The 14,715-nt window shown below is 34.3% G+C and overlaps 4 protein-coding genes across 4 annotated transcripts; 1 reads left to right on the top strand and 3 right to left on the bottom strand.

Annotated features, from left to right (window-relative positions):
* Positions 1–606: 606 nt before the first annotated feature.
* MNN5 (alpha-1,2-mannosyltransferase MNN5) lies at positions 607–2,370 on the bottom strand (the record flags this gene model as incomplete). The annotated part of the gene is made up of 1 exon (XM_003667431.1): positions 607–2,370. The coding sequence occupies one exon, from the start codon at positions 2,368–2,370 to the stop codon at positions 607–609; it is 1,764 nt and encodes a 587-aa protein (XP_003667479.1).
* Positions 2,371–4,107: 1,737 nt separating this feature from the next.
* Positions 4,108–4,736, bottom strand: NDAI0A00770 (60S ribosomal protein eL39; the record flags this gene model as incomplete). The annotated part of the gene is made up of 2 exons (XM_003667430.1): positions 4,108–4,257; positions 4,731–4,736. 2 exons carry the CDS (start codon positions 4,734–4,736, stop codon positions 4,108–4,110), a joined length of 156 nt encoding a protein of 51 aa, XP_003667478.1.
* An 857-nt stretch (positions 4,737–5,593) lies between these two features.
* NDAI0A00760 (40S ribosomal protein uS11) lies at positions 5,594–6,354 on the bottom strand (the record flags this gene model as incomplete). Its single annotated transcript, XM_003667429.1, has 2 exons — positions 5,594–6,000; positions 6,345–6,354. The coding sequence occupies 2 exons, from the start codon at positions 6,352–6,354 to the stop codon at positions 5,594–5,596; spliced, it is 417 nt and encodes a 138-aa protein (XP_003667477.1).
* Positions 6,355–7,415: 1,061 nt separating this feature from the next.
* BPH1 (Bph1p) lies at positions 7,416–13,868 on the top strand (the record flags this gene model as incomplete). The annotated part of the gene is made up of 1 exon (XM_003667428.1): positions 7,416–13,868. One exon carries the CDS (start codon positions 7,416–7,418, stop codon positions 13,866–13,868), a length of 6,453 nt encoding a protein of 2,150 aa, XP_003667476.1.
* Positions 13,869–14,715: the final 847 nt, after the last annotated feature.

Raw genomic sequence — 14,715 nt, 5'->3', positions numbered from 1 at the left:
TATCGGGTCGCAATGTAGATGGCTAAATGAAGTTGAATGGACTGGAAAGTAACGAACGATGTGCTCTTCCTTATAATGATAATATCTTATGCAAATCTTGTTGATTTGTGGTATATCAGTGTTTTCCAACTTTGCAAGGAAAAACAGCGAAGAGCGTATCGACAAAGGAAACGCGAAACATGGAAATACGTCCCGCACATAAAGGTTTGAGCTTAATAATTTTGTTGAATGACCGATAGAGATATAAATTTAAGCTGAAATATCATACTACAGCATTCGTATCGAAGTTGTAGAGTTTCATTTTAAGATAGTATGTTATTGTTTCTTTTTAGTGATTAAGTATACAGATTTTTGCTGTAAGATTTTCTTTACAGACTTTTGGTGATAAGAAGTACATAAACTAAATAATGATGAATTAGGTTAGATGCAGAGAAAATGGATATCCATTAGGAAAAAAAGTCATGAATTTATGCAGATTCAAGCATATTCTGGAATGGAGAAGGTACAAATGCAAAATATTTGAGATAAGGTAAGATAAGGATGAATAGGAGACCTTTCCATGATTTTCACACCTCAAATAATGTGATTTGGGTTGAATATTAATTTTTAGTGCTGTACCTGAGCAGTTGCTTCTTTATGAGTTGATTCTAAATATTCTGTATGCTCTTTTAAGAATTTACACATATCTGACCACTCTGGTTTAGATTCCACATTTTTGTAATATTTGAAGTGAATCATTTCCTCAGTACATAAGAACTTATTCAAAATTTTGAAGTTGAACAATTCTAAATCAAAATAGTTTAACCTCTCCAAACCTGAAAAAACCCTAAAGTGTGAACCATCTTCTTTCACATAACGATGTTCTCTAATTAGATCTAATGGTTCATACTTGAAGAAACTTGCATGCAGAAACATAATATCGATCGGTCCATCAATGGGTTTCATTAAACTGTCATCGAAATCGACGGTTGCTTTATAATCTTGTTTGAATTTTGAATATTCACTCTCATTCTCATTGATAGTTTTGCTTGCGAGTTGTAATTGTTTAAAATCTTGTTCGAAATCATGTTGTAAAAGACCAACTCCTTGGAATCCAAGTTTTTCATCATTATATCCCTTAAAACCCATTTTGGTATGGACTTGGTAGTATGGTTTCCCTAATGCATGAGCAGCTGCAATAAATGTTTCTTTATCACCTTGACCTGATGTTCCTTGAGAGAACATTCTATAATACCAAGGTGGACCATAAAGGTTATAATAAAGTGATAATATTAGAGTATGGAAATGTTCAATTTTGTCAATAACCATTTGGCCAGATTCAGAAGTTGGATCAGGTATAGTTCCTTTCAAATCATGGAATGGGACGTTCTCCAAATATTGAGCAGAATTCTCTGAATTATCATCATAACGAGAAGGAGGTGAAACATCATCATTCAAGTTACGTATTCTTTTCCCCAAATCCAATTTAATATTCGCAATTTTATAATAAGCTGGTGCAGTAAATCTTCTCCATACATCGGGCCAAACAATCAATCTTTTCTGTTTAAATGCCTGAGTATTGAAAATATTATCTAAATCTTTCATCGCGAGGTTATCAGCGTCTAGGAATAAAGCCTTCTTGAAACTGGATAATAATATAGCTAATGGTTTAAGTTGGAATCCTTTTATAACTAATTTATCACTTAATTGATCAGGTAACACATCTTTGAAGTAAATACATTTCCCATTATAATTTGGTAACACATTATTACAGAATTCATCATCGCCTTCATCCTGTGGTGGAATTATAACTTCTAATGGTAAAGTTGTTCCAGATTGTCTCAACTTTTCAATCATAGTCATTAATAAGACGGTATATTTCCCACCACCGACTGTAACGATCCCTTCATTATTTGGGAACAACCCTGAGGTTAATTTATCATCTTTAGTTGAAAATTCAGAAAGGATAGACTCAACGAATCCAGAATGTGATCTTTTCAAATTATTCAATTGAATATTTGATAATTTATAACATTCATTCAAATTATTATACGATAAATATTCATTGAATTTATCAAAATCATGCACTGATATATCGCCGTGCCATTTACATTTCTCAGTATCACGCAAATCATCTGGATTTGAAGGAGGGTTCAATGGACGATATTGGTTTATTGAATTAAAAAGATCAATATAAAATCTTTCCACTATGGGAGTCTTCCTAATTGCAGCGGTGGCGGTCAACGGTAGGAATTGTTGCGTCAGATCCGATGTATCAACGTTTGATATATGAGTTAATAGCCAAACACATAAAAGCGCGCATGATATTAGTGTGATTGTCTTCTTTCTTTGCAATGTTCGGAACAATGAAGTTTTGAACAGACGTATCATTGTGTTTCGTTAACTTTTTCTGTTCTATATTTGAATACTACGTATGTGGTGCTCAATCGAAATGCAAGGGTCTTTGTAAAAGTTTCTTTAACTATAATAACGTTTTCAATACTTTTAAAGCTACGTATGCTAAATGAAATGATTAAAGTATGTCAAAGGCCCAATAGTAGTGTGTTCCGGTTTCCTATTGTCCGTTTTTCTATTTTTTTTTTTTAATTTCCTTCACTTAAATTTGCAGATTTTCCTTCTGAAAGTAAGCCTCGGCTCTTTAACTTTACGCTTTTAAATAAGAAAAAGAAGAAAAAAAAATTGGTCTGATCAATGTTTCTTGAACAGATCAAAAAATTCTTACACTTTGAGACATATTGGACGAAAACGTTTAGCAAGACTGCGTAGTTCTTTGGAAGTAGTTTAAGTGGTGAACCCGCTAAAGTGAGGAACAAGAAGCTACTCTGCTCCTCAAATATTTAGGGTAAGTGTACGTGATTCTACGTAGGGCGCAGTCATTACTGTGGGTAATATATCCCGTGTTTTTTCCGTTCAAGAGGGCTGCCGTAGAAAAGGAAAAGTTTTTTTCCTTTCTAAGAAACATGTTAGAAGACACTAATGATTAGTTAAGTCATCCCAGCTAGCTTCCATGGCAATGGTATTGAAGTAAATTTCAAGTAAGGAGTAAGAGGGTTAATTTCTGGTATATAGTTAGGGTGAATTTGGTGGGTTGACAGGAGTGGTTTGCCTAGTCCTGATGATATCAAAGCCATATTTCTATTGTTTATAAACAGTAATGTTATCCTACTGAAGGACATTCTCAAGGCCCTTTCTTACAAGGTTCTGCTTGATTTCTTATGTCTTTACACGACTCTTATTGAAGTTCTCAGAGTGGGGACGATATCTATCTTCCGCCGAGATATCATCGTAGAAACTGGAGAGGATATCTCCGGGTAACTATACATCGCTCCATTTTCCTCTCTGGTTTATGTTCCTTGAAAATTCCGTGAGGGCCGAACAATGAAAGGTGGCGAAAGAAATTCTCTGTTAGAGAATTCCTGCTGCCGCGGAAGCGCGTGGAACTCGGAGTCTTCCAGAAGAGGATCAAAAATGTCACGTTTTTATCAGACACGTCACTTCCAAAAAAGAATTCCTAGTGTCAGACAAAAACGCTGTCAGTAACCCTATTTAATAAAACTACATAGGAAACACATAATGAGCCCATCTTACCGCTTCATGGAAACATATTCCGAGTTTCTCACTGTTCGAACAAAATCTAATGAATATTTGACAGTTAAAATACCTTTCTTTCAGGGACAATTGGGATTGTCACTTCACATAGATTAACAATCTCTCCTCGTCATTATTTCGGTCATACATAATGAACTATATCGAAGATTTTTCTCATAGACTGTCGTAGTTTCCAATAGCCAATGTATAGTTTTTTCCTGTTTTCGTATCAGTCCTGTTTTAAGTAGACAACCAATAACTACAGTAAAAAAATGGTAGTAATCATCCTATTAAACAATTACTTACGCTGTATGAAGTATTTACCTACTCGTTACACAAGAACCATACGGAATATGCCATGTTATGGAATGTGGCACATTTCGATCTAGGTTTAAAAACCAATAACTTACATTTACCAACAAAAAAAAACTTTCAAAATAAATTAGTTTATTTTTTTGATTAAGAAGTTTATAGACAAATGAAATTATAAATATATATTATTATATCCAATTTGTTCACTTAGATGTGTAACTTGGTTCTTCTCCAGTTTCTTCTCTTAGCATTGTAACGAATGGTGTTATCAGTTCTTAATCTGATCCATTGTGGCAATGGTCTGTTTTGCTTCTTGGCCTTAGCCAACTTTTGCTTGATCTTGAAAGCCTTCTTAGCCTATATGTAAAAGTGGGTAGTAATTTGAATTAAATCAAAAAAAACCAATTATGTTAGTATACGATCAGTCATCGATAAAATATTGTCTCAATAATGGAAGGGGTTGGTTTGTCAATCCTCGAAAAAAATGGACATTAATAGTGTTCTTATTTCAATTATGACTTTATTAAGATTTTTAACAGAAGTTTATAGGACTGAGATCCTTAACTCTAACAGGGCAGTTGTAACACTTCCGATATCAACTTATATTTCATGTGCAGTCGCACGACTCCAAGGTATGTACTCTATTCCTATTCATTTAACTCTCGATATTAATTTCCACACAAACATGGTAGGGCTTTTCACAATTATCCATTTCTTGCTTACACCAATTTTTCCCAGTTTAATTCATCTCCATTTTTCCCGCAAACTTCAGCTCTTCCGTTACATCCTTCATTACTATGGTTACTGAGTATTTTCATTCTTTAACATACAGCCATTGTTATCTATTTGTCTTTGAGGTTTTGAAGTATTTGTCTATATAATGAACCATACAATTAAAATTTAGCCTCTAATATGCCTAAGCCTATTCAAATTCTTAGATACTAACAATCTTGAAAGTTCATTCCTTCCCGCTGGGACGGGCGCCCGATAGTTAGTTCCCTCTAACTCTTTGGGAAACAAGAAGAGCCTTGGAAGGAGGTGATTATCCGTCCCTTCAAGATTTCTGTCTAACGCCAAGAAGTCGCGCTGCCAAACTGGCAAAAACTTGTCATTAATATTTACGGTTTTTTGTCGAATTGTTAACTCTCCGAGAAATAAAACCCAAACATATTACAAGACAGTCTTATTTCTGTATGCTTCCCGAAAAGAACATTCATTCACGTCTCGGCGGCTAATTCAAATTATATTACGCATCTATGAACCACTCTATATAAGTCACAAAGTATTTAGCATTCTGACCGGAACAAGAAGTTCCTTGTATGCTTACATATAGGCAGGATTAGGGCCAACATATGAGATACTAAACCTAAAGGACTTCATTCTTTCTTGTAGGAGGAAGATTTGTATACTAAAATATATATTTTCAATGACCATAGTATCTGTTCTTCTGACAAAGTTAATTACATTTTAGTACCTTAAAGGATATACCAATAGTTTTGTCCAATCTAATAATCGGTAAAATTTATCTTGGAGCGGCAGTACTAGACAAAATATTGAAAAATAACTTTAATATGATGAGTTAATTTTATTTCGTAATAACTAAATTACATAGAGATGATAGCACTAGTGATACAGAATCATAGGAATAAATGGAAAAATAATATATATATATTTGAGAAATATATTTCCATAATCATAATCTTCTACCTCTTCTACCACCCTTCTTTCTGGTGGAATCGGATGGAACTGGAGTAACATCTTCAATTCTACCAATTCTCAAACCGGATCTAGCCAATGCTCTTAAAGCAGCTTGACCACCTGGACCTGGAGTCTTGGTTCTAGTACCACCAGTAGCTCTGATTTTGACGTGGACGGCAGTGATACCAACTTCCTTACACTTAGCGGCAACATCTTGGGCAGCCAACATAGCAGCGTATGGAGAAGATTCATCTCTGTCAGCCTTGACCTTCATACCACCAGTAACTCTAGCGATGGTTTCCTTACCGGATAAATCGGTAACATGGACGAAAGTATCGTTGAAAGAAGCAAAGATTCTAGCAACACCGAAAACTTGGGAAGCGTCACGAGCTTGAACAAGGTCTGTTATAAAGATAAACTCAAAATGAATATAGATCCATTAATGATATCAGATGTTAGTAAAAATTGATCTAATAGTTTTGTTTTTTATTTCTACTTCGCAATGTCCACAAAGTTACTTGTATTACAGGTCACCAAACCTTATTTAGTCGGGGTTGTTGAGGCCGATTGTATAAAAAATGAGTAATCATTTCGTTGCTTATTTTATCCGCAGAAGTTGTTCTCAATATCTGGAATGTATAAATTCAGGGATCTTTAAGTCATCCTGGAGTCTTGAAAGTCTTTCTTGGTCGTCCGGTTTCGAAGTAACAATGGTATGCAAATGCCCAGTTATATCCTTAACATACCTTGAGCCATTTTTAATATCTTTGGTGACTTTGTTTTTTGTTATTGTATCACTAATTAAATTAATCATTGCTCTTTTATTGGAATATCATATCTTGATTCACGAAAGAGTAATAACAATAACTCTAAATTGGGCCCGCTTACGTTACGTAGCGGCCTCCCGCCGCGCTAGGTCTTGAAAAATTTGCAATGAGATTAAAAAAACAACTAAATGAACTGGGATGTTCGGATTTAAGAACACCCATACAATATGATAAAGCAGTCAAAGAAAACGGTAATATTGGCCATAAAAATAACTTGGGCGGCAAAATTCGCTTCAAAGCAAAAAAGACCTTAAAAACCAAATATTTCCTACAAATAATCTAAATTGGTAATGCTTGTTTACTCACTATTGAAGTTTTATTGTTTGGATCTCTCTCCCTCGTATTGCTATGAAGTCGCTGTGATATTGAGTGAAATCGACTAACACGATATAGATGTATTTAATTTTCGGTAGACACCTCGATATGAACAATATCTTCAAGTCTTCCAGGGTTTTGGCTGTATAGAAGAAATGTTTTCTCTTTACTGAGAGACTCTGAATATGTCATACGTTTTTCGCTACAAGAATTTATATTTTCTCGTTATATAATCCACAGGAATTGACAACCATCAGATATAAAACCGATTTTCCGGAGTGGCTAGCCCTTTATTAAAAAGAGAAGGACTCTTCTGATAAATTTCCATGGATTTTGCTTCTTTTAACCCGAGAGTTTAGTCTTGAACCATACCGATTTTTGTTTTCCAATTGCCACCATTTCATCACAGTATCGCGTAGCAACAATGCATCGTACAGTCTGTTTATCATATAATAAAAAAAAGTTTCCGTTATATCAAGAATTCTAACGTTAAGTATACCTTAGCGCTCCACGAGAATCATCCTACGAAATATATGCGTACAATTAATCAGTTCAAAATGAATATTACAATAAAAGGATAAGTGAATAAAAACCCTTTGACATTGATAAGACCAATTGGTCAAACAAGAATATTTTCAGTTATACGAAAAGGTGTTACAAAGAACCATACTCAAAATGCTAGAAAAAAATGAAGAGGACGAATTAATTCCCCTCTTAGATCAGCTTTTAGTGTTGACACCAGATGATTCCATAGCAATGGGTTCACTCCCCCAACGGGAACATATTATGCAAATTTTAATGAATTTTTGTCCAATTCAGGATACTATACCTGTCTCAGATAGAAGTAAATCAAACTATCAGGACTGTGATGTTGCCGATTATGTTAATCTAGAGCTCAACCATAGATTCCAACTTTCTTGTACCGACAATATTTTTCAGATATCTGATGATACCCTTTGGCTAGAGTTATTAAATAATAAATGGAACTCCAAAAAATATATCATAGCCCTTCAAATCATCATTGCGTTGACAAGAAATTCACTTATAGACAAACAATTACTCGGAAAAATTCCAAACTTTAAATCTAATTTATACAACAGATTATTAACGGATCCAAGTGAGGGGACCGACTTTAATATTCTCGATAAATTATCAGAGTTATATTCGGTTGTGCTTTCAGTTGACTGTGTCTCCCAAGATATTCTCAATCTATATACACACGTTCATAACAACTTCCTACGAAGTACCCTGGAATCCCTTGCAACCCAAATTACAGATCCACTATGCGATACATATCTTCAGTTCAGTGATTCCTATATAACACTACCTAAATATCCTCGACTGATGGAAAATTTATCGTTGCAGTTTAGCATCTCTTTTGATAACATTGTTTCAAACCGATTTATGTCATTGAATAAGAATATTCATTTAGAGATTCACGGTGGCCAATTTTCCATTTCCAATAACAACTTTATCTTGGTGTTGTTTGATGATTTTGAGCTTATTCCGTATACCCTCTATTCAATTACCCTAGTTATGGAAAATAGAGAAATGGTACTTTATATCGACGGCGACTTTATCAATAAAATTTCTATTTTTGAACATATCAACAGCAATAAATCCGGTATTAGTATTGACTTAGGTTCCAATATATCTTCTTTTAGACTTTACAGATGTTGCGTTTGGAATTTATCCTTAAACGCAGAATGCATTAAAATATTATACCTCAAGAGCTACATACCGGATATAATTTCAGTTAATAACCATAGTTTATCTAAGTTGGTATCGGCTGCATTATTAGAAAGCATATACCAAAGCTTAGCCTCTCCAGATGTCAAATATAGTACATTCTTAAGAAGAATAAACGTATTAAATTCACAAAACTTGATCATCAACTTTACTGCTACGGATCAGGTCCTGAAGGAAGAAAAAAATACCAAAGACATTGAAACTACGAAAAAAATTCAAAACTACACCTTACTTGATAATGATCCAGATAATGATGATATATTTGGATCCAATAAAATTTATTATTATAAATCTTCAGCATTGGTGTCGATGTTCATTTCAGTTAATAGTATACGGCTCATCCTATGTGAATTTAAAAAATGTGCTGATCTTAAAACATTATTCGCATTGATAACTCATTTATTTACTCTTTTACAACATCCTCAGTTAGAAAAATGGTTTAATGAAGAATTTGGTTTTCCTGTATTGGCCCATTCTCTAATTACTGAAGTAATACAAAGACTAGAAGAACCATTATCAATTGAATTCACTAACTTATTTATGACACAATGTGGTATAAACTTGGACGATCCAACAGATTCAATTTTGAAAAATGAAATAATATGGGTAAATCTCGTATTTAACATTCATCTATGGTATTTTACCAGCACTGAAAAGAAACAAATTCATCCAAGTGTTGAAATTATACGATTCATTTTTTTCCAAGTTATCAATTTATTAGAAACATCCAAATATAAAAGCTATAATTTAAAGATCCTTCGAAAAATGGAATTCATACAGAAGTTATCGTACCAACAACATTCAATCGCTGGCAAGTCGCCAAATGAATTAATAGAACTGAAACCTGATGTAACCAATGTCTACCTTAGTTTACTGAAAGATAATATCAATAAGAGAGATATACAATGGTATCTTAATTTTGCATACTACGAACTGAAATGTAAGCATGTTCAAACCGTTGATACAGTATTACTAGCACTAGATAAAACTTTCGAGAATATTATGTGTGAAAATGAAACAAATAATTTATTAATTTTTGTGAACTCCGTATCTTTCAAGTTTCTAACTATGACACTGGAAGAATTCGCAACGCAAAGTGCAGATCCAACCCTACTTTTGAGTATTATTTTAAAATATCTCTTAGTCAACAAATCTTTATTAAATGGTTCAAACGGTGACACAACAGCGAATCAGTTACTGGCGATTTTCAGAAAAATCGATTTGATTTACTGCGAAAAAATTGTATATCTTTTCTATCAATATTCTTTGGGTAATTTCAAGACTTCACAAAGCGACCTATTATTGTCTGGTTTTATGAAAGAGAGTGCAAGAGATGATAAAGAAATAAAAGCTAACAAATTAATCTGTATATCAATCCGGTTGCTGGAATGGGCTGTTTTGAATGACGTTTCCACAACGTTCCAAATTGGCTTAGAAAACTTTGTTTTCGTCATGATGAAAGAAGTCAGTGCATTGGAAAAAGTGGATTGTAACCGACCATTTTTTGATCCTCAGACTAGTAATATTCCACATTATTTATTAGACTTGTTGCTTACTATGAGTAAGCCTCAAAATAGCAATATATATGAGAAAGGAACTTTAAAAATAAGAGAAATTTTACAGAATATTATCATGCATAACCTTTCCAACCTTGACAACGCATCATTTGAAAAATCAATTCAAACGTTGCTGAATTTGGGAAACCAAAGTCATTACCTGTCAATTCAGTTCTATAATAAGAAAAACAATTACTTTGATTTATCTATCATCAAATTGATTATCCCCCTAGTATTCGATCAGTTTGTTAATATTGGAGAGGTATTTCCTTCCATACTGGAGGAAAGGCCATATCTGCTTCCAAACTTGCTAACTCTTTTTGATCTCGTTGGACATTACATGAAAATTACAAGAATGGACGGTCATTTTCTTTTAGCATGCCACGAATGTATAATGCAATGTCTAGAAACTATTTTTACAGGGACTAAGCAAAGAATCAGGAATGTATCAAAACCGCCCTTTGTAGCGCTAGGGAAGAACCATTTCTTTTTCATAATGTATGCTGTATTAAAGAAACAAATCAATTGGGACACAGAAACCTCAAGTTTATTTTACAGAAGTTTTCTTCTGTACCAACAGCTTCTATTTACTCCGAGCAATAATATATTTGATGAAAACGAACTCTCTTTTCTCCTTATTTTCCTGGGGTCACAGTTACAACAATCTCCTTCTAACAGCTTGCTTATATCAGTCATCAGAACATTATTGGTTCACCGTCGAAATAGTATCAAAAACATCGCAAAGTTTTTAGACTTAAGTAATGAATCTGCAATTCAGGTTCTGCTGAATAAGTGTATTTCTCTAAATGACAGTGAAATGATATCATTATTAAAGAAGGACTCTCTTTCACTTTTTGATCGAGACCAGCAAGAACGCTTATTAGTGTTCATCTTAAAGGAAATAAATAACTGTGAAGAAATAAAGTCCTTAGATGATCAACACCTTTTCAAACAGCTTTACGCTATGAAACAGGGATCTGATGAACTTAATTACAAGGACTCTCTCCAATTATTAGAACTATTCCATAAAGATACTGAACCGTTTACTAACAAAATTCTCAGATTTTATGTGAAATGGGTGTCTAACATTAGCGCCGATATGGAGGAAGATTCCATCGTGAATATAGATAAACTAGGACACATTCATTTCCAGTTAGATCAATTTCTTAAAGTTCAGAATATGTATAGTTCACATTCCGAATGGGTTTTGGACAATGCAGAAGATATCAACAGAAGTAGACGGAGGTTGCTACCTTTGTATTCGCCTGGTGAAAGAGATATAGTCAAAGTAGAGAAGAAGGCCTCTTCAGATCTAAAGAATCAAACTACACGTACATCACGCAGTTTTAGTGATGCTGGTTCATACGATCTATTATTAGATATGGACCTAACTGACCCTGAATTTCAAGATAATATGGATGAAAATCGTAACATCTTAAAATTACTGAATGAGACAGACTCTATAAAGCAAATTTGGAATTGTTGTCAAGTTATTGGCTTGGATATCCAAGAAGGTATTTTGATAATGGGCCATTTCTATGTATATTTTGTCAGTGGTTATTATTTCTCCAAATCTAAACAGAAAATCCTGAAGTTAGTAGAAGCGCATGATGTGAATGCAAAGTTAATAAGCAGCTCATCCAATCCGAACCAGGATATTCCGAAAGTACGTGAGGTTCATGTTTGGAATCTTTTCCAAATGACCTTTGTCATTAAGAAACCATTCTTATTGCGGGATGTGGCTATAGAGGTTCTTTTTGAAAATAGAGTAAGCTGCTTCTTCAGTTTCAATGATTGCGCGTCCAGGAACTCGGTTTATCACGCCTTTGAACGATTACCTAAGAATCATAATATTGATCCTGTGTTTCTTAATGTACTTTCTGTGTTGAAGTCGAATAGTTCAACCATTGGATCAAGAAATGGTATATCAAAACTAAGTCTGACTAAGAAGTTTGTTAATGCCATTGCAAGCAGCTCTGATTTAGTTGATGGACTTCACGTAACAAGAATGTGGCAAAATGGTGAACTTTCCAACTTTTATTACTTAAATATATTAAATACTCTCGCTGGACGAAGTTTTAATGATTTGACTCAATATCCCGTATTCCCATGGGTAATTGCTGATTATACTAGCGAGAACTTAGATTTATCAAATCCTAAGAGCTACAGAGATTTATCAAAACCTATGGGTGCACAAACAGAAAGAAGAAGGAATGAATTTATTGAGCGGTACGAAGCTTTGCATTCATTAAATGATCCTCAATCCCCCCCTTTCCACTATGGAACTCATTATTCATCTGCAATGATTGTCTCTTCTTTCTTAATTAGATTAAAACCATTTATTGATTCGTTTCTGTTATTACAAGACGGTAAGATTAATCACCCCGATAGACTATTCAATTCCGTTGAGCGGGCCTGGAGCTCATCATCTGCTGAAAACACGACTGATGTAAGGGAACTTATTCCTGAGTTTTTCTTTCTTCCTGAATTATTTATAAATATCAATAATTTCGATTTTGGGAAGGATCATAATAAGTCGAAAGTTAACAATGTCGCCCTACCCCCTTGGGCGAACAATGATCCTAAGGTGTTTATTCGTAAAAATAGGGAAGCGCTAGAGAGTAGTTATGTTTCAGAGAACTTACATAAATGGATTGATTTAATATTTGGATTCAAACAAAAGGGGGAAAGGGCTATCGAGGCGGTTAATGTGTTTAATAGGTTAAGTTATCCAGGTTCGGTGAACTTGGAGAATATTGATGACGAGAACGAGAGAAGAGCAGTGGTTGGAATAATTCATAATTTTGGTCAAACTCCATTACAACTATTTGAAGAACCTCATCCACCACGTTCATTTACCGATATCCATCATATAGACCAGAAATGCTGGGATGAAGTACCTGATGTAGCCACCAAAATAACAGGAAAAGCATGGGGTGATCCAACAGGGGACAATCATAGTATTCAATATATCAACTACCGAAGAAGTCAGCATACCAAGAAACTATACTGTGACGGATTCCCATTCCTAAATTTCCAATACCTGGATGAGTCGACAAGATTCCATATTAAGCTGGGATCGTTATTATCATTAGAAATAAATGAAGTGATATTCACCAATGTGCATGAGACAGAGATTACATCATTCTTATTTATCAGTACGGAGTTGTTCTCGACAGGTGACTCGAGTGGTCTGATCAAAATCTGGAAGCTTGATAAATTCAAACAGCTAAAGCATTTAGGAAATTTATATGGACATTTATCAGAAATAAAGGAAATGCATTCATATGATAATCAAAACAGTCTTCTGTCCCTAGATACATCCGGTACGGTAATTCTATGGGACCTTATGGATCATCAACCAATTAGAATACTAACCAAAAATGGGTTACATATCAGTACATCTAATAACCAAGGTATAATCGGAATAGTGGATTTTACTAATAACCTGAAGCTTTTCAATTTAAATGGGCTTTCATATGATATCAAGTTTAAAGCCAATGGGATGATAACGTCTTTGGCGTTTGCAAGCTTTGAATCCCTAGTGACAATGACTCAAAATCATATGTATTGGAAGGAGGAAGCAATCATTCTTCTCGGAATGTCCGCTGGTGAGGTTGAGATATATGAATTAGAATGTTTTGAGTCAGTTTGGAAACTGAAATTCCTAAGACGTCTCCATTCTGGTGAAAAAATACCTATAACTTGTATAAATTCCTACATTTATAAGGAAAACAAAGTATCAGTGCACGTAAGCAAGAAAAGTACAATAAAGTTAAACATTGCAGCTGGAGATTGCAAAGGAAACTTATATACATGGTAAATCAGGTTCAAAAAATATTAAATTTAATATAAGAACTGAAAACACAGCTATTATTGTACATAGCTATTCCTACTCATTTTATGAAAGAAAGCGATAAGTGGACGCCGGTGCGACATCGAGATCATCAAAACCAATGAATTTACTAAATAAAATAATCTGATTTATTCAATGATATATACTCAAGCAATATCTCACTCATACATTATTTAGCACATATGATTTTTAGAAGTAGTCTGTCATAAATTAACTCCTCTTCATATATACAGAGTTTATGTCGCACTTATTCAATGGCAGTTATTATTTTTAACAACAATTTACAGGGATCCTTACTTCTTTACGCACGCTCTCATATTTACAGATGGGAGGACGAACAACACAGACTACCTCCCTCAGAGAGACCTGTAAATTCATAACGGATCAGATGACCAATTTTTAAACATCTAACTGTTAGCCAGCTGATATACTCTGCTCTTCTGTCGGATCTCTATTGAAGGGCCTCTCTGCCTTATTGCGTATGATTTTAAGTACGTATAAACAGCTCGTGTGACGCGATTTTGGGGTAGACCGGATTTGAGAACTTAAGAAAAAATCAAAGAAAGGGAAGCAAGCAAAAACATCAACAACGAGATTGTGCACAAGAGAAGAGTCACATCTAGCTCCAAAATATAAAAGTAAAGTACTTCTCAAAGACGACTATATCATTTGAGAAGAACGAGTAAGCGGTGCCATATATCTAGGAATAATCGATATTGCCAACAACTATTACTTAACTGGTCGTTGCCATATTGTCAAAGTTTTGTGCTTGTCAGCCATCGCACATAGACACGAAGTTAAGCTTAGGCAAGGA

Source organism: Naumovozyma dairenensis, chromosome 1, assembly GCF_000227115.2.
Source record: "Naumovozyma dairenensis CBS 421 chromosome 1, complete genome".
NCBI lineage: Eukaryota > Fungi > Ascomycota > Saccharomycetes > Saccharomycetales > Saccharomycetaceae > Naumovozyma > Naumovozyma dairenensis.
This window is presented reverse-complemented; position numbering and strand designations above follow the sequence as displayed.